We start from the raw sequence: 19,726 nt of genomic DNA on the forward strand, positions 1-19,726 counted from the left end.
GCAATATTTCATAGGATGGGAAAAAATAAACGAAACTTGATTCAAATTTCAAAAATAAAGTATAAATAATAAAGCCTTGATGATGTTACAATATTTAGTATTTACCTTCTTTCCCTATTATAGCAATAGGTTTAAACTTACATTTATTTTAAGCCTGTGCCTAAAACAAAGAAAAAATAGATAACTTAATTAAAACCTGAAAGAAGTAAATTAGTCTTTTGCTGTTCCAATAGGTCCAGAGGAAGCAAACATATTAGCATAGAGGGTAGGTTATATACTCAATACTGAGTTCAAATATACATTATCTACAGTTACAAAGTATATCCTACTTATGTTTCAAAAAAACTAAACACTACCCTTTACAGCCCTTTTAGTGTTAAACCCCTATTACCTGAGTACTGTTCTTGTCACAGTTGTGAGTGTTGGCAAACCAAATGGGGCCCTGGTCACACTGGTTTATTCCCAGACTCGTCAAACGCACATCCACATTCAAAGTTCCCCTATAATACAGGAAAGATAAAAAATCAAAAAATTATTCTAGGCAACAGCTTTTCCAAAACCTGCACTGTTTTTTTCGCCAAATATACAAAAACAACCCATCTGTAACTGGACACCCAGTTAAAGCGTACCTAAACATAGACAACCCTTTTATAAGGAGTACAAATTATGTTTTTTTTTTTTTTTTTTTAATGCAACAGACTTTTTTTTTTTAAATCCCAGGCATGTGCAGAAGGAGCCCTTTTGTCAAAAGGAAAAAAACTGCCGATCTCACGCATCCGCTTTATTTTTTAACTATGTCTGCATATGGAACTGTGGAGTTCTGTATAGGTAGGTCTTTGAATTTTTCTAATGGCTAAGGTCAACTAAATGTTCTTTTCAACCTAACAATGCAACTATGTGTATGACTGTTAAAAGCTAAAATAAAATATCAATAATAAAATACATGTTAGCAAAGAGGTAAGCAAACAATACATAGGTCTTGTCTTCTACTACAAAAAAATCTTTTACAGTCAGTCTTTAAGCAAACAGCTATATTCACAGTTAAAATACATATATGGGAACATTTATCTTGAAACTTTTATAAGGTTTTACCTTTCAATTGATTTGTAATTCTTACTTCTTGTTTTGTGATCTAGTTGCCTTGGCTGGCAGCACAGGAATCTCCCAAAATTCTAATGGAGTAGTAGCTACAGTGAGGTCAAAAACACACCCAGGCTTCTGATTGGACAGTGGAGCAGCAGCATAGTGAAAAAGCATCAACAGTCTTCCCTTGCACTCCTAAGCAAGGTTAATGTCAGTATATGTCTCCTGAAACAGAGCCTAACTAGTCCTGCACTTCCTAAGTTTTGATGTACAGGCTGATATGAATACTGGTAATTACTGTTGGGGGTCAGTTTCAAACACACTCGCTGCATAGAGGTATTTGAGACGTTAGTTCCAATTTCAGGGTGATTTGCCTACATTTATTTGTAAAAACAGCAACTGAAATTCTGGGTTTTTCCCTCTCAGGGGATTAGTTTCATCACAGCATGTGACAGCAAATCACAAACTTTAGCCTCCTGTCTATTTCTCTTTCTGGCACTCTTCAGACCGGTTTGTCCCACAAAATTAAACTTTGGGAGAACTCCTAGACTCTTCCAGCACACAGGCTATTTGTTATCAATAATATTATTATCAATAAACATTATTTATATAGTACCAACATTATGCACCACTATACATTAAATAGTTTCAAATGACAGACAGATATTAAAAGCTGAAGCCCAAATGCCTTTGATACTTTTACATTTTAAAAAACATGGACAAGGGAACCTATTTGTCCACACCCTTTCCAACAGAACTGGGATACAGCAGGATTAAATTTAGAAATTATATATGATGTCCTGTACTACTTTAAAAGAAGCTTAAGGTATTCTTCCCAGTGTGGTATGCATTTAGTGTACAATCTAATAGCCCATATAAATTGTTCTTATGTTAACAATAATCCTAATTCCTTTTTACCATTTTAAAATGTGGAAGAAAATACAGATTTCTCCTGTGGTGTTTGGTAGAACAGAGGAATGCCCCGACTGTCCTGGGTAGACCCTATAAAAAAACGCTGCAGATGTATGTAGATAGAGGTTAAAGAGTTGTATCTATTGTAATAAAGAATTTGAAACAAGTTCTACTTGTTGGTTGGGGAGAGCTTCAGAGAAAAGTTTAGCGCTAAGTCCCCTAAATTCGAGCAAGTAGTAATGTTTATTTGTCTCCAATGTGGGATTTTAAGCACTGGGAGAAGCTGTTCATATATCTCAATCAGTAACAGGAGTGCTTAGGATGCTGTCTCTTCTTAATCATTAGAGACTACTTCAGACAACACTAAATATGTGGCTTGTATGATAGGAAAACCAGTTATATATAGAGATGGGTCCACTTGTATAGCTATGAATAATGTGGGTATATATATATTTTTTAAACATAGGGATTGTTCTTTATCATTCCATACTTTTTCTGTTGCTGGCCTAAAGGAGTGTTGTATAGCACTTAAAAGTGGTGCTCTGTAACAATCTCTAATATCTGGTAATCCCTTACATCCCACCTTTTCATGTTTTGTCATAATATACATGCCTATTCTAGCTTTTTTGCCCTCCCACACCTAACTCCTCAAGGCCACCTGTAAAGGGAAAATTGTTTTTCTGGAAGGTGTATGGGGAGTGTGGTACAAGAGTTTAGGTAACAGCTATATCTTAAAAGCTGCTATTCTACCCACCCAGGAAAGTTCCTCTTTCAACAGGACAGAAAAATCCGTTGTAAGCTGTGCCAGTAGTGTCAGATAATTAGTAGTGTATAATAGTTTAGTAGGATAAGTTTTATACCCAGGTATGGTATACTTTGTGGTTTTCATAGAAATGCAAAACTCTTGCATAACTGTTCTTCTGCGGATTGCCGCAGTCCCACAACCAATATTTGAGATTTAAGTTTATAATAAGACAGTGTACCAAAGACTTGTAAACTCTCATAAACCTTGGGGAGGGAAAGATCTGGTTTTGATAAAGTCAAAATCACATCGTCTGGGAGTGTGCATGATGCCAGCAGCAGCCTGATCCGTGTGGCTCGCCTCTGTCTCCCAATCTAGCTCCATTGCAGCACTGACACGGCACCAAGCACTGAGACCAGACAAAGGAACACCACAGCACTCCAATCCATGCAGCAGGTTTAGTTGGGAAGGCTGGAAGAAAACAATCAGCAGGACATAAAACCTTAAACGGCGGACACGCAGGACACCACAGCACCATCCAGGCTGAAAATTGCCCTCAGCACTTCCCTCTGTAAATCCCTTGAAAGAGGAAAGGAGGATAGAGAAGGGCTAATTTCACCACCAGCTTCACCAACGATGAGCTCTTATGGCCCCAGATCCCCTACCCTGTGTATGCACCAGAAGTCCAATAAAGAGCAGCCCCTAACTATAACATGGAAGAAGAAAAGGCTTTTGCAGCACATGGCCGCATTACTGCAGATGGAGTTAGCCAAAACTTCATCCTTCATTACCAATAAATTAGGAGGAATACTTCAGAGTTGAGGAGCCTGCCTTGACCTAACTGAGCAAAAGCTAGATTACATTACTTCTAGAGTCACTCAAAATAAGTATCAAATCACAATGTTAAAAAAACAGTTTGATGATCTTCAAATCAAACTAGACGGTCTAGAAAACCACACGACACATAGCAACTTCTGTATAAGAAGGGTTCCTGAATCATTAAAAGATATCATGAAGGCCACAAGACAGTTTAAACAGGCCATCCTTCCAGACATCCCAGAATCCCTTCTTGAGCAGGATAGGGCTCATTGTGGGTTAACAGCACCCAAACCAGATGGTCCACCATGTGATATCATTGTGAAGCCACATTATTTTTCAACCAAGGAAGCTATAATTAAAGCAACTAGGTACATGGTTGACCTACAGATGGATGGTCACCAGTACAATTTCTTTCAGATTTGTCTTTATTCACGATCCAAAGGAAGAGGGCTCTGAAACCATTACTTCAGATCGTGCTGGCAAGCAATATTAAGTATTGCTGGGTATTTCCTATACAGCCTATATTCCAATTTAATGGTAAATCTTTCTCCTACACTTCTTTTACTGAGGGAGAAAATCTTTTAAAAGAGCTGCATCTATTACCTCAAAATAATTCCACAGTTTCACCACAAGAGAGTGCACAAGTTCCACTTTACCTTTTATGGCTGAAGGTGAAGTCAACATCCAAGATCTCAATGCAACCTGAAATGTTTTGGAGGGTTGTCGTCTTGATCACCCACTCCACACCCTTTCTGGAAAGGAGGACATCTTATAGAAGATGCATGAAATTTGATTTCAATACTAACTACAATTATACCTCAGATAACAAAGATTATTTGTTCCAGAATCACATTTGTTAGCCGAAATCTTCGTTAGCGGAAACATAAGTTCTCATAGGTTTCTATAGAAAATCATTTAATTGGTTCTGGATGATGCCCACAATTTAAATATAAGTTTTATAAAAATGATAAAATAGCATAAGAAAAAAAATGTATGGAGCCTAGACATTTATTAACTTCTGGAGCAAGCTGTGCTTTGATATGCAAAAAATAAACTACTGCAGATTTTGTCTTGGTCATTAAAGAGTTACAGGATGTTGCAGGAGAGCTCAGTCCTTAAAATCACCCACAACCTCAGCTGTGTTTAGCAAAAGATTTCTTCTGCAAGTCATGCAAACCGCCCCCTTCCCCCCATCAGGCCTCTCTACAGCACACAAGCAGCAGGGAAGCCCCATTTGTATGTAAAGAATAAATAATATAAATCACACCTACCTATCACAGCCACATGGAAAGTGTACCGTACTGACACTGGTAAGAGTTTCTTTCTGTGACACTTTGGAAGCCCCTCTCTATATAGGTCAAAGCGATGTCCCTCTCTCACTTTCTGATATAGAATACAAGAAGTACTGTATATTGGTCATGTAGTACGGTATTGGGTGTCTTACTTCCTGCTCACTGCTTTTTTTTTTTTTTTTTACATTCAAACTGTGAAAAACAATTTATTAGAAAAGGGCCATTCGTTAGCTGAGTTACAACTGTATAGGATTGATCTGCCACTACTAGTATCTTGCGAAGGTAATATTTTTAATATAGATGAATGGGTTCATACTTATTTTGTTTTGAGATTTACATGATTCAATTGGTAATTATTGATTGGCGTGTCATATAGTAGTTTTTGGTCTTTATGGACATTGTTTATCTAAGCATTGCACCTTTTGCTGCTAAATAAGGTTTCATGTATATTTGGCCCATGTGATGGAGAAATGGAGATGGAGATGTCATACATGCCCTAAAAGTAGATATTCTAGCCCTTCAAGAAACTTATTTTTCACATAACTCAAACCCTAAAATTCTTAACAAAAATTGCCTCATTTTATACCATAACTCCTCTAAAAAGAAATTCAGAGTTATGGTATGTTTTTCAAAGCGCTTACATTTTGCCCCAAGTGAGGTATTTAAGGATCCAGGTGGTAGATTTTTATTGGTGCCAGGAACAGTGGAAGGTAATGTCCTGACAGTAGTAACGTATTATCCTCCTAATGAAGGACAACTTGATTTCTTTCATCACTTGCTACTGAAAGTGTCATCCAGAGTCAATGATAGCTTATTACTCCTGGAAGATTCTAATCTAGCCTTGGATCAGATTCTGGATAAAACTAATCTTCCAAAATACAAATATCCTCCCAAAAAGAGTCATACACTATCCCTTATGTAAAGAAAACTTGGTCTTATTGATATATGGAGAGAAATTGATCCCTCAGCAAGCAATTACTCATACTACTCGGTTATACACAAACACTATTCTAGGACTGACCACATTCTCCTCCTAATAAATCTTTTACCTTTAGTGAATAAAATACGCATTCTCTCAATGCCATGGTCGGACCATGACCGTGGCATTGTAGTAACAGTGAATGAAACAATGTAGTAACAATGAATGAAATGCAACTGCAAATCCAAAATTATTTTTCAGTCAATAAATCAGCCGACACCTCTCCAGAAATTAGGCCCATAAGAGCTGGGAAGCCCATAAGCTCAGGATTAGAGGCAAAATTATTAAAATAGGCGTCTGCTTGAAAAAACACATAATCAGCAAATAAGTCTCTGTGCTGGGCGGCTCATTCATGTTAAAGGTGGAGCGTTATACCAGGTAAACTTCTGGTAAACAAGCTTATCTCCCAAAACGTCATATAATCCCCACGATCAAATTGAAAGGGGGTAAATTATCTCAACATCCCGAGAAAGTTATGTCTGCCTTTCACAAGTTTTATAACGAGTTATATAGCATAACTGACTGATAAGTTTCCTTGGTGGTTTTATATGACATTTCTCTATCTAAACTGAAAGACAAACACAAGGAAATAATAAAGGTCTTTACCCCCCTGGCAGTATTCCTGAGTGTGGCTCAGGGTGAATTTTATTGAGTTTGAGGTCAGTAATTTGTGCACTTAGTGCTCTATTGACCTTTGTGCAGCTGAGGGACTGCCCCAAAGATTCCCATTTATTGGAGCACCTGGGGTAAAAATTGATGCTGGACCTGACAACCCCTTGGCATACCTGCAACTGTTTCTGACTGTGAGGTTATTGAAAAATAAGTTGCTGAGACAAACGCACGCTGTACGGAGGTTTGCAAGATGCAGAAAGTGGGAACCAGTGACCAAAGATGACATTTGGCTATTTCTGGGCTTAGTGATACTTCAGGGAGTGGTGGGAAAACCCCTGAAGAAGTGGTAATGGTCTACCATTAAAATACTTGCCACTCCTTTCTTTGGCACAGTCATGTCAGACTACAGATTTACCCTGATCATGAAATATCTACACTTTGCCAACAATGAAGAATTTGATGAAACTACTCATTCTGCACCAAAACTCAAGAAAATTTGTGAACTATCTCAAATGATACTTAAAAAATTCCAACAGACTTAAGAGATATCAACATAGATGAAAGTCTAATGGCCTACAAGGGGAGGCTCAGCTGGGTGCACTACATTGCATCAAAGAGAGCACGATTGTATGTGAAATCCTAAATGCTGTGTGAAAAATGTACTTTTGGAATTCAGTCCTATACACTGATAAAGGGACAAAATTCTATGCAAAATACAGCAACTATGGAATGGCAACACCTTCTGTTCTCTAACTCATTTAGCCATTGCTAAATCAGGGCTATTGTGTCACAACCGACAATTTTTTTACTTCTCCTGAACTTTAAGAGTTTCTTCTGCAACTCAAAACAGATGTGTATAGAACCATTAGGGCCAACCGGCGCAACATGCCATCAATGTTTGCAAAAAGGAACCTGAAGACAGGAGAAATGGTTGCCTGGCAGAAAGGCAAAATGATGGCCCTGCGATAGCGTGACAAGAAAGACGTGTGCCTAATAAGTACAGTCCTAATGCCACCACTGTTATGGTACGCACAAAAGGTGGGGAAGAAATCATAAAGTCACAAGTAGTGATAGACTACAATACCACCATGGGAAGTGTTGACAGAGATGATTAAGCAATGACATTCTACCCAGCAATGGGGAAACCGCAAAAAAAAGCACTACAAAAAGATTTTCAGACATCTTGTTTAGCAATGCTTGTGGAATGCCTATATTCTCTACAAACAAAAGAGTGACAGGCCTGTGAGTCTGTGAGACTTCATTTGGAAAGTTTCCGAATCTTTTGTCATGAACCACCAAACACCATCAATGGCCGTAAATAGAGCTGGACGTCGTGCTGTTGCAGTTGTCATCCCAGAATGATTGGTTTTGTCTTTGGATATCCAAAAGGCATTTGATAGCATATCCTAGAATTATCTATTTACAATACTAACAGAAATGGATTTTGGGTCTCATTTCCTCAACCTTGCCAAAATGCCAGAATTTCTTTAGGAGGCTGTATGTCACCTTCTATATTGATTAAAAAAAAGGGACCGTCGATTTTCCCGAATGTCAGGAGTATGTGTTGGAGATGTGGTACAGAGATTGGCACTCTATACCATATTTTCTGGTCATGTTCGCTCATAAGGCCCTATTGGGCAAAAGTTAATACACTTCATTCAGAGATACTGGAAATTCCTGTTTCGCTCAATGCAGTTACTCATCTGTTGGGCCTACCTATGTCTAATCTTACTAAGTTGCAAAGAAAACTAGCGTGTCACATACTCACTGCGGCCGTGTGCCTTATTGCTATACACTGGAAATCTACCTCACCTCCTGGCTTTATGGACTTATATGATAGGATAAAAGAAGTTCAACTTATGGAACATCTTACAGCTAGGATATATGATCGATATGAGAAATTCACAGCAATCTGGACCCCATGGAACTCATATCTTTTATCAGCTACTAATATGTTTCACCATGCAACTTCTAGTTTTCAGCTAGGCCCTTCTAATGTATCTTCTCCCATTATTTTCTCAGGAACTTCACCGGGGACCCTCTCTAATTAACTACCATATATTTACCTTTTGTTCTCCATCCTCCTTGTATCCTCTCCCTCTTTCCCGATCTTTCATTTTCTTCCCCCTTTTTTTTTCTCTCTCTGATAAACAAAGAAATCTTATGTTTTGTTACCTGTTTTATTGGATTAGTTTATTGCACAAAATGTGGTTTACAGATTTAGCTTCTTAAAGGAAATTTTTTTCACTTTGACTAGAAAGACTGTATTGCATTATATTAATTTATTTTTGAAATTTGTACTACACTGTCATTCTAACAAGAGTTATATATATGCTACCTATTTTTGTTTTTTGTTATTTCGTTAAATTCTTACTGTGTGTTTCTTGGATATTTTTTTCTACCCTTTTTTATGTTTGTTGTTTTGTTTAATATTTGGAAACTTAATAACAATACAACTTTTCAAAAAAAAAAAAAGGCACTATGCAGGGTTGCCCTCTTTCTCCACTCCTATTTGCTTTGGCAATAGAGCCCTTGGCTGTTGCCATTAGATCCAGTCCAAACATCAAGGCTATCCACTGTGGCAATAGGGAACACAAATGTGTTCTTTTTGGGGATAATGTCCTAATGTACATCTCTCCGCTCACAACTTTGCCCAACCTCTTCAAGGTGCTGGGAGATTTTGTAAAGATATCAGGTCAACAGGTTAACAGCTCCAAATCCCAAGCACATTAAAGAAAACCTGAAACCAACAGATAGATCTCAAATTTAAAGTATATCATAAAATTCAGCATCAACATAAAGATAATCCTCCCACTAATTTCTAAACCTAATTGGAGTCATCAGTGCGCTTGGAACTTAAATTGCTACTCACTACTAGAGCCGACAAATCTTTACGCTGGGATCTTTACCTTTTATAAACCAGGTAGACTACTGGTCAACAAATTGAACCCCAGACCCAAAGTTCATGTCTTCCCCAAAATCAAGCTGAAAGGAGGTAAATTGTCACAGCATCCTGAAAAAGTTATGGTTTAAGACTTTTATAATCGGTTATATGGTAGATCTGGTGTCACAACTTGATCTTAAAGATTTTCTCAAAAATTATTCCTTGCCTAAACTGAAAAACAAACATAAAGCCATCTTGGGGAAGCCATTCTCAGTGGAAGAGCTGCTGAAAGTTCCCAAGCTACTTAAAACCAGTAGTGCACCTGGTTCAGATGGATTTTCAAAGGCTTATTATAAAAATTTTGGCCCCACCTTGGCACCTCACCTGGTAAAGTATTGTATCTAACTCAGGAAAAAGAATCCCCTTCCCCCTGGGGCAAATTTGGCAAATATTAGCGTAATTCTTAAACCAGGCAAAGATGTCACTGAGGTCTCAAATTATCAGCCAATTTCTCTTATAAATTGTGATCTGAAAATTATGACGAAGATTTTAGCTATCCAGTTCAATTTCTTTTTGGGAGCGTACTATTCAAAAGGCTTTTGACAGCATATCATGGCAATATCTATTCTCATTATTGTCTGCAATGGGGTTGGGCCCGCACTTCACCAATCTTCACAGGGCACCATATGATACACCTTCAACCACTATCTCCCTGGGAGGCTTTTTGTCCTCCTCCATTTTAAACAAAAAAGGCACTAGACAAGGCTGTCTTCTTTCCCGACTCCTCTTTGCTTGGAGAAGTTGGCAATTGCTATGAGATCCAATCCAAATATTAAAGGCATTCCTTGTGGTAGCACGGAACATAAATGTGCTGTTTGCAGATGATGTACTAATGTGTATTACTTCCCTCCTAACCACTTTACCCAATCTGTTCAGGCTTCTGGGAGAATTTGAAAGGAACTCAGGTCTACGGGTTACCAGTGCCAAATCTCAAGCTTTCAATAATAATGTCTCTGCCAACCTAATTAGGACTCTTATAGGCTCATACAAATTTCAATGGAGTAAAAAAATCATTTCAATATCTTGGTATTAAATTAACCCCCTCTTATCAAACCTTGTACCGTGCTAATTAAACCTCTTTTTAAATCTATTCTTTCAGACCTGAACAGATGGATAAAGTCCCCCCTGTCATGGTTTGGACGGATAGCTTCAATTAAAATGAATGTCCTCCCCAGACTACTTTATCTCTTTTGCACTCTCCCGATCCCAATTCCCATCCATAATCTACATTATCTGCAAACTAAATTATGCAATTTATTTGGAACGGGAAAAGATTCAGGGTTCAAAAGACTTACTTTAGGTATAGCCAAAATAAATCTTTTGTTCGCTCTAAACTCAAATTGGCTGCTCCTCCATATAGATCAACATCTTCTGAAAGCTTTTGTCGCTCCAAAGGTCAGATCTCCATGTTATATGCTATGTTATCTCCTATACTGTAAGCTCTTTCGGGGCAGGGTCCTCTTCTCCTGTGTCACTGTCTGTATTTGTCTGTCATTTGCAACCCCTATTTAATTTACAGTGCAGCATAATATGTTGGCGCTATTTAAATACTGTTTATTATTATTAATAATAAAAATATTAATATTATTAATATAATATGATGCATTAATTAGCAGCTCTGACCACGAAACAGAAATCACCGGACTTTGAAGGTCAGAATCAAGCAATTCTCTTCTTACATAAATATAAAACAATTACAACTTTAGTCAAAAACACTTGTTAAAAATGTACAATATGGATAAAAACAAGAACTGAGTACAGCACTGATGTAAATCTCCTTATGGAATACTGTCTAAATGAGGTAATCTAGAACTTCTATGCATTTTGCGGAAACTAAGTCGGCTTCCTCAGCAAGAGGAGATCTAAAATTACTATACTAATACTAATATTATAATGTATTCACATATTTAATATTTATTTCAATAAATCACATTTTGATGTCTCAAAAAATTGATTCAGTATGATTCAATTGCTCAGAAAAAAAAACAATTAGAACAAAAAAATTAATCAAAGCAGACTTACATTCATGTCCTGGAAGCTGGTGCTCACCTAGAAGCTCTTCTCCCATAGATTGTTAAACAGAGCACAGCAGGAGTGAGGAAAAAGGTGGATAAGCATCCTTTTAAAATTACTTTGGTTTGTCATAATTTGAAAAAAGGCTAGGGTATATGTCAGCAATTTAGAGTTACATTATTTGTAAGTTTCCTTTCTTCATATACACCTTAAGAACATGCATTTTTTACCCTTACTTTTCGTTAATGATTCCCATAATTTCCAGATAATCACTATAGTACCCAATGCTCACTATGATTCCCCTTAGTTAGCGCAAACCATGAATTATTAAATAAAACAATATTTCCTCATATCCACTTCCCAACAAATATTAATTTAATTAATTATTTATTAAAACTCATGTTGCTTAAAAAAATATTTTATCCCAATCACTCCCAACCATGCTCTGTTGGACCCCACTAATATATTCCATTAACCAGGGGGAAGGGTGTAATGCCAACTATATGTTCACAAATAGAAAAGAATGGATATAAAAGCACCATTGTTATGAATAAATCCACTCACCCAAATGTGGGGAAGAAAAGGTTCTTCCCTTTTAAGATGCTGCTCCGAAAGTTACTTAAAACAAAACATAATAAAGAAAAAATTACTTTTAACAGTCAAAAAAATATATAATCACCTCCAGTGTCCCTATAACTCCAGGCATCAATTGAACCGGAAATGCTCTCCCCACGTAAGGCATGCCCTGTACATAGACGAAGCAACGCTGCCCTGTATTGTCGGCGGCATGAGGAGCGCCCACCACTCAGAGAGGGGAGGAGGGGTCACCCCTAAGGGCAGCACCTCCTTTTTCACACCACAGGTCTTAGAGTTCTCGGGCCTGGAACACCTACCCACCAACCATAGGTGGAGAGGTGGAGACCTAGACAAAAAACTGTTACAGTGTCAAAACAAATGGATAGTGAATATAAAAGCCAACCAACCCCCTGGGCTTAATGACATGGTTACCTTTAAACCATTTCTTTAACTCGGTCAAGTTTAAAATGAAACATCCAGTTTCAATATCAATAGATTTTAGGTATAACTCCTAAAAATTGTATTATAAATCAGTAAAACAAAAAACTGATCATTGCATTTCTATTTTTACAACTATATATGTCTTGGACAGTTGATGTTGTATTTTTTGTATATGTAATAATATGAATATACAATAGAAATCCATGTTTAATATTGTATCCTTCTTTGCTGAACTTTTAAAAATGTCATGTATTTAGAGTATGCAGCAATACTTGCATGTATAATAAAACTATGTATCATACATACTAATGATTAATATTCTAACCACCTTTTCTTAGGCACAATACTTGATGTATTCTCTGTCCTTTGAATCTTCTTCATACATGCAACATTATATGTATAGACATTACAACATTAAGTATTTTCTCCACATTAGATGCTCCAAGCTCGCTACTTCACCTAAACATGTTCCTATTCACCCAGTATTTTGGCCAAACTATCAATTCCATACTTTTCTGTTACCAAGATCCCCCCTATTGTTCACTTTACTTTGCGGGGGACGTGACGGACAGTGTTTTAGGCTTATATGCAGTTTCCCTACATTAGCTTATTTCCCCTCTGTATGATCCACCCTCTATGGCCGGATCACTCTCCGGATGATCTATGGGCTAACGCTTGGGCAACGGCCCCTGTGTATCTGTGGTAGTAAGATGATAATGCAGGGAATCATCATTTAGTGGGAGGAGCAGCGCGCACCTGGACCGACGAGTACGCTCTGCACTCACTCAACCATGAAGCATCAGCCTTATTAGGTGCGCTTCCCATCACACACAGCCTCCCAGGCTGTTTGTATTTACACAGGGCCACTCTGCATGGAGTTCTGTCCTAAAAACCACCTAAAAGTAAGATTCTGCTACAAACTTCATCCCCACATTTGATAAATCAGGACATACCTAATCATATATTTATGATCCAACCTTTTGTACCCACAGTACTCATTTTGGACGTTTATGTCTATTATAACACCTTGGAAATACCTAAAATTCCTAGGCTCAGGTAACCTGCTAGACTAATGACCCTTAATAAGTTTATATTCCCCCCACATTGACTACTACCTCTTAACTATCATATTAACCCATATTAATTACTGCCCCCATATGGATCACTATTTATTGAATACAATGCATATAACCCATATTAGTGGCATAGTGTATATCCCCATACATAAATTATTTTCCTTGATCCCAATTATTATTATTGATCTACATACATACCTCCAAATATATGTACTGTTTCAAATTACCACTTTCACCTACCCCCTAACATCACTTTTATACGCTTCAAATTTTTTTACTATACCCAACATACCCAACAACCCAACCTTTTAGGTAAAAGAAGGCTCAGTCCTATCCGCACCTACCATTTTACAGCAGCAGAATTGAATGAAATTGATTATCTTCCCTGGGATTAAACCTACCTTCTTGTACAGTGAATCCTTAACTGTACATACATCTCAGCCTATGGTATGTACACTTTTCTGGTACTACAATTCATCCTCTTATTCACCCATTATTAGTTTCCGTGCACTAACCAACTCATTTTTACCTACCTACTGGTGTCATCACAACCAAATTTCTTTACATGTCACTAACTTCATCCTTGCACCTCTTGCTATGATTTGTCTACCGTGTTTCCCCGAAAGTAAGACCTACCCCGAAAATAAGACCTAGCACTTTTCCCCCAACCTGCCCTAATATAAGACCTACCCCGAAAATAAGACCTAGTAGAAAAATAAAAAAAAAATAAAAAAAATAAAAGCAAACATAAATTAAAACAGTACTCACCGAGCGGGAGACAGCGGGCGTACACACAGCGGGCTCACACACAGCCGCACAAGCCGATGCTTTCCTTGTAGTTCCGGCTCCTGTCTCAGGCGGAGTGATATTACATGCACTTCGCCTGTCAGAAGCTGAAGTGCATGTAACCAGGCTAGTTCTAGTGAGCTCTTAAAAATGTGTTAAAAAAAAAAAATTAAAATAATATACTCACCTGATACCCGATCCTGCGTGTGTTTCTGGCTGCAGCAGCGTCTCTCTTCTCTCCTCTGCCAGCATCGTGTCTTTTCCTGTTTGTAAAGCAGGAAAGAAACCGGCACAGCGCCACCTGCTGTTCCATGTCCTAACTGCCGAACAGTGGAGAAAAAGCACAGAGTGATCAGAAGGGGAATTTGTAAGGGGAATTTGGGAATATGGTGTGTTTTTTTTCATTAAAAAAAGTATATAACACCTACCCTGAAAATAAGACCTAGTGTGTTTTTGGAAGCCCAAAAAAATATAAGACAGTGTCTTATTTTCGGGGAAACACGGTACAACAACAATGTAAGTACTAATATCCTTATTCTAAGTTGATTTTTCATTGACAATTAGCATAATTACCAGCTAGGAACTTTTATATACATATGTTGATTGTTTTTCTATGGGCACTACTAATCTAATTCATTATTCTAAATGATTAGATTAAGAGCATATTAATTACTCAACTCTTTTTGACCATGCTATATTGATTATACTATACTTAAATTTTTATTTGGATATGTATTACTGATACCTGCTTTATATCATTTATGTATACACGCAGACTGTTAAGCTTGTATATTGTCAAATCCCTGAAGAAGCCTATCTACTGCAAAATGTGTAGGATTCTGTACGGCTTAAAACACCTTTTTTTGTGGCTCTCTTAGGAGCATTTCTGTATAGTTATAATGTAACACATATCCTGTGCAATTGTAAACAGGAATGGTTATTTGATTTGTATGTATGTAAGCCTTCACAATTTGTACTCAGTACACAAAATTGTTTTTACAAAACTTAAACTTTGAACCAAAAACCTCCTCTTCTTTTCTTTCTCCACATTTGTATTTACTAATTGGAGAGGTGGCTCGACCCTATCGACCGAAAGTAAGAGGAACAACCAGCTTCTGTTTTTTTGAATCTGAGATCTTTCCATTCTCCTAACTCTTTGATAAGCTTTTTTCATAGTTTTTTTGTGACCTCTATACAATAATCTTAACTAAAGATCTTTTGCTGCTTTTTCAAAGTCATTCCACCTCATTGGTGGAACAATTTTCTTTTTATTCTCAAGCACTGCGAGAAAGGAATACTTATTTTGAGTGGGATCGGACGTGCGCAAGATCGTATTGCCAGCTGTCGGCTTATGATATAAATTTAAAGAAATTGTTAAGTCCATATTTATCTGAACTAAATTATCCAGAAATGGAATTTAAGATGCACTTGATTATAAGGTGAAGTTTAAATTGTAAGTATTAATCTTCATCCTATTAAGGTTTTCCAACAGCGGATTTTCGAAGCCCTGCCACATGATGAGAACATCATCAATGTACCTCCACCAAAGTAAAATGTGGTGGAAGAACATCAACAAGGCCTCATCTGACAAGAGCTCCCTTTCCCATCCCCCCAGATACAGGTTGGCAAAGGTGGGGCACAACAGGTCCCCAATGCTACCCCCTGTATCTGGAGGAATGTTTTACCAGCAAATGTAAAAAAACATTGCGTGTTAAGGTATATTCTAGGAGTGACAATATAGAGCTATTCTGTTTCCAATTTGATTGATTGGTTGTAGCAAGAAAATCGTTAACAATTGATAACCCTTTATTGTGGGGTATGCTGGAGTACAATGCCTTGATATCAATTGCCACTAACAGAGTATTTTCTGATACTGTTAACCCTTCCAATACTCTTGGAAGATCCAGGGTATCTTTCAAGTAGGAGGGTAAACTATAAACAAATGGTCTTAAATAGTCATCAACAAGTTGGCTGGCTTTAGAAGAGATACACCCTATCCCAGAAACAATAGGGCGACCTGGGGTGTCAGTAATTTTCTTGTGAACCTTAGGGAGTGCGTAGAATGTCAGCAGCTTCGGGTTCTTATTATTTAGATATTCAAATACTTTTTTTTTATCAATAAGTCCATCGTTTACTGGCGTTGATAATAAATGATAGTATTCATCATAAAACCTTTTTATCTGGATACGCGACATTCCCGATACAAATCTTTATTGTCCAAGATTTTTAGACACATCTGTTCATATTTATCTGTATCTATGATGACTACATTACCCTTATCAACGGGTTTGATTGTTATCTCATTTGTACATTTTTAATAATTTTACTCTTAATTGTTCTACTGATAAATTACCTGCAATTACATGCAAATTTCTTATTTCTAAGTCCCTAACTTCTTGGGAGACCTGTTTAAGGAATATTGATATGGCAGGATTCTGCCCTAAACCAAGAAAGTTTTTTGAATTAGACTTAATACCCACAAATGGCTCTTCCAAATCTGGTTTGGATGTCACAGTAGGCAGAGATTCATACGTGTTTTCTTTATTGCTCTCCTTCCAAAGTTGCATCAAGGTTTTCAATGTTCTGTGGTCATCAATGTTATAGCGCTGAGTATTGGGAGGTATTGAATTTGGTTCTCTATCAAAGAAAACCTTGTAAAAAAGTTTTCTACAAAAAAGATGTATATCCTTTAGGAATTCAAACTTGTCCCACTTATCAAACAGGCAAAAGCTTAAACCTAGCTTTAAAGTTTCAAGCTCTTCCTCACCGAGAGGGCAGGCAGATGAATTGATTATACTTAACTGTTGACATTTGGAATTTTGTGCACAGAGTTTCCCATTGATCCTGACCCTCGTAGTGACGAGTGACTAGTGTTCCCTAAAAAAGGGGGGTTTAAGAAAAAGATGTATTGGCCTGTAAAGATGCAGTTCGTAAATCAGGGAACCTGGAGTTATCAGTGATATTTGGGGCTTTTGAACAAGCTGCATTAGTTGTGATAGGGGTGCTAACATTACAATTGAGTATGGGTTGTGAAGAATCATGTGAAGTGGTTTTACTAGATGTCCTGGGAATATTTCCGCCGGACTGTGTGTGATACTATCTTTTTGATATTTGGGTCTGTTGTAGTGAAATTACATTAGTCATTCTTTTTGTGCCTTGTTTGGATCCTCTAGTGTTTCTACTAATCTGAAATGTTTGTGAAGAGCATTCAAAACCGCTTTCATCAGTTGTTTCATCATTCGTTTGATTTTGATAAGGTCTGTTTCTATGAATATTTGCTCTTTGAGTTTTAGCCATCTGTATGGTCTGTCAGTGAGAAGGCCTGCTGAGCCTTTAAAAACTTTTGTTCCTTATTTCAGCCTAGTTGGGAATTAAAACCCTTGGCCTTGCATTCTCAAAGAGGAGGAAGCTGATGGTGTAGTTCTGTCAGTTGCCACTAGATGGCAATAATACATTATAATTACAGGCAATTCAAAAACCCAGAATTTTTAAAAATTCGGCACTCCTCAGGCCCGGAGGTTTATTCAAAACATATATATGTCCTGAGTGGGTCAATAGCTTAATGGGTGTTTTCCACTAACTTTGCACTAAGGGGCATTGGGTACTATAGTGATTAGCTGAATATATAGGAATCATGAACAAAAAGTAAGAGTAAATAATCCATGTTCTTAAGGTGTATATGAAGAAAAGAAACCAGCAAATAATGTTATTAACTCTAAATTACTGACATATACCCTCGCCTTTTTTTTTTTCAAATTATGACCCACCAAAGTTACTTTAAAAGGATTTTTATCCACTTTTTGCCTCACTCCTGCTGTGCCCTGTTAAACAATCCATGAGAGAAGAGCTCCTAGGTGAACACTCCAGCACCCAGCACATGGATGTCCATTTTGAAACATTTTTTTGTTCTATTTTTTTTTTTTTTTTTTGCTGAGCTAGGTAATCATGATAAAGCCTTTGGGACATCAAAATGTGATTTATTGAATAAATATGTAGATACATTATAATATTTTTGGTTGTTGAAATTGTAAATCTCCTCTTGCTGAGGAAGCGGACTTAGTTTCCGCGAAACGCATTGAAGTTCTGGATTACCTATTTAGAGAGTATTCCTTAAGGAGATTTACATCAGTGCTGCACTCAGTTCTTGTTTTTATCCATATTGTATTTTAAGAAGTGTTTTTGAATAAAGTTGTAATTGGTTTTTTATTTATGAAATAAGAGAATTGCTTAATTCTGACCTTCAAAGTCCTGTGATTTCGTTATCCTCTAAGGATATATGTACTTATTCTGCATAAACGTTTCTCACTGTTTTTTTTTTTTGCCTATTCCTGGGAAAAAAAGATAAATCTTTTACACTTCAGTCGGAGCATAATGACCCTGATGGCTGCTAAATACTAGTGGCAGATAAATTGGATAAGCCTTAGACTCTATTCTAACATATTTTACCTTTACAATTGACTAACATCTCCTCTTCCAACATATGCTGGAGTCTTTGTCTCTACATATGGGAGGTGTATTGAATTTGATGGAGGACTTCAACCTGGCTCTGGACCAGATACTTGACAAGACTTCCACGCCGAAAACAAGAGTTTAAAAATGGCATCTTTATTACACCAATATGACTTGGTGGATGCCTGTAGGGAACATAATCCATTTACTAGAGACTATACTTATTATTCCTCAGCTCATAAGCAATATTCATGAATAGATCACGCATTCACTCAATCTACTTGCAACACATATATACCTTCAGCTCGTATTTTAACGACCTTGTGGTCAGATGATGACCCTGCCTTGTTCCAGAACTGTGGACAAAGAACCCTCAGTCCCATTGGAGAATCAATCTTTATTGAGTGACATTTCAACCTAATAGTCTAATAGTATTTTGGAGGGGTTTCCCTTTCCCACTCTTTCAGACAGTGTTGGTGTATTTATAGCAACTCCTATACCATTAGTTTATTAGATCTAGAATCTCTGAATTTCACTTGAATGACCCTGATGATTCCTCTCCTATAATTAACTGGGTTGCCCCTAAGGCCACCATCAGAGGTCACAAATTTCTCTGGTCACCAATCTCAAAAGGCAAGCTACCCAACTCTAACCAAAAACAACAGGCCTTACTTACTTCAATTGCAGCATTAACAAAAATGGCATCCAGACCTAGATTTAGGATCACAAACTGAATGGTGGGGTGGGGAAATCTCTGCACTAGTTCAAACATAGATTCTTCACTTGGGGTGATAAACCCTAAAAACACTATGATAGTTCTGGAAACCCTCCATAACTTTTTACAGTAAACTATTTTCCCAGACCCAAGAGTTTCCAGGGCTGGGTTGGAGGCATTTTTTTATAGACTCCCTCAAGAAGAAATATTGCGAGCTATCAAAGGTTTGAAAAAAAATAGCGTCCCTGGCCTGGATGTTTTTTCTAAAGTATGTTATAAAACTTTTG

At 37.3% G+C, this 19,726-nt stretch overlaps 1 protein-coding gene across 1 annotated transcript in view; it reads right to left on the reverse strand.

The window, feature by feature from the left end:
* GPR179 (G protein-coupled receptor 179) overlaps window positions 1-19,726 on the reverse strand; it is an 85,084-nt gene that overhangs the window by 44,213 nt on the left and 21,145 nt on the right. Inside the window, exon 2 of the mRNA XM_072414915.1 lies at window positions 392-500. Within this exon, the coding sequence (XP_072271016.1) occupies window positions 392-500 (109 nt within the window). The remainder of the gene's footprint in view (window positions 1-391; window positions 501-19,726) is intronic.

This window comes from Pyxicephalus adspersus, chromosome 6, assembly GCF_032062135.1.
Source record: "Pyxicephalus adspersus chromosome 6, UCB_Pads_2.0, whole genome shotgun sequence".
Classification (NCBI taxonomy): Eukaryota; Metazoa; Chordata; class Amphibia; order Anura; family Pyxicephalidae; genus Pyxicephalus; species Pyxicephalus adspersus.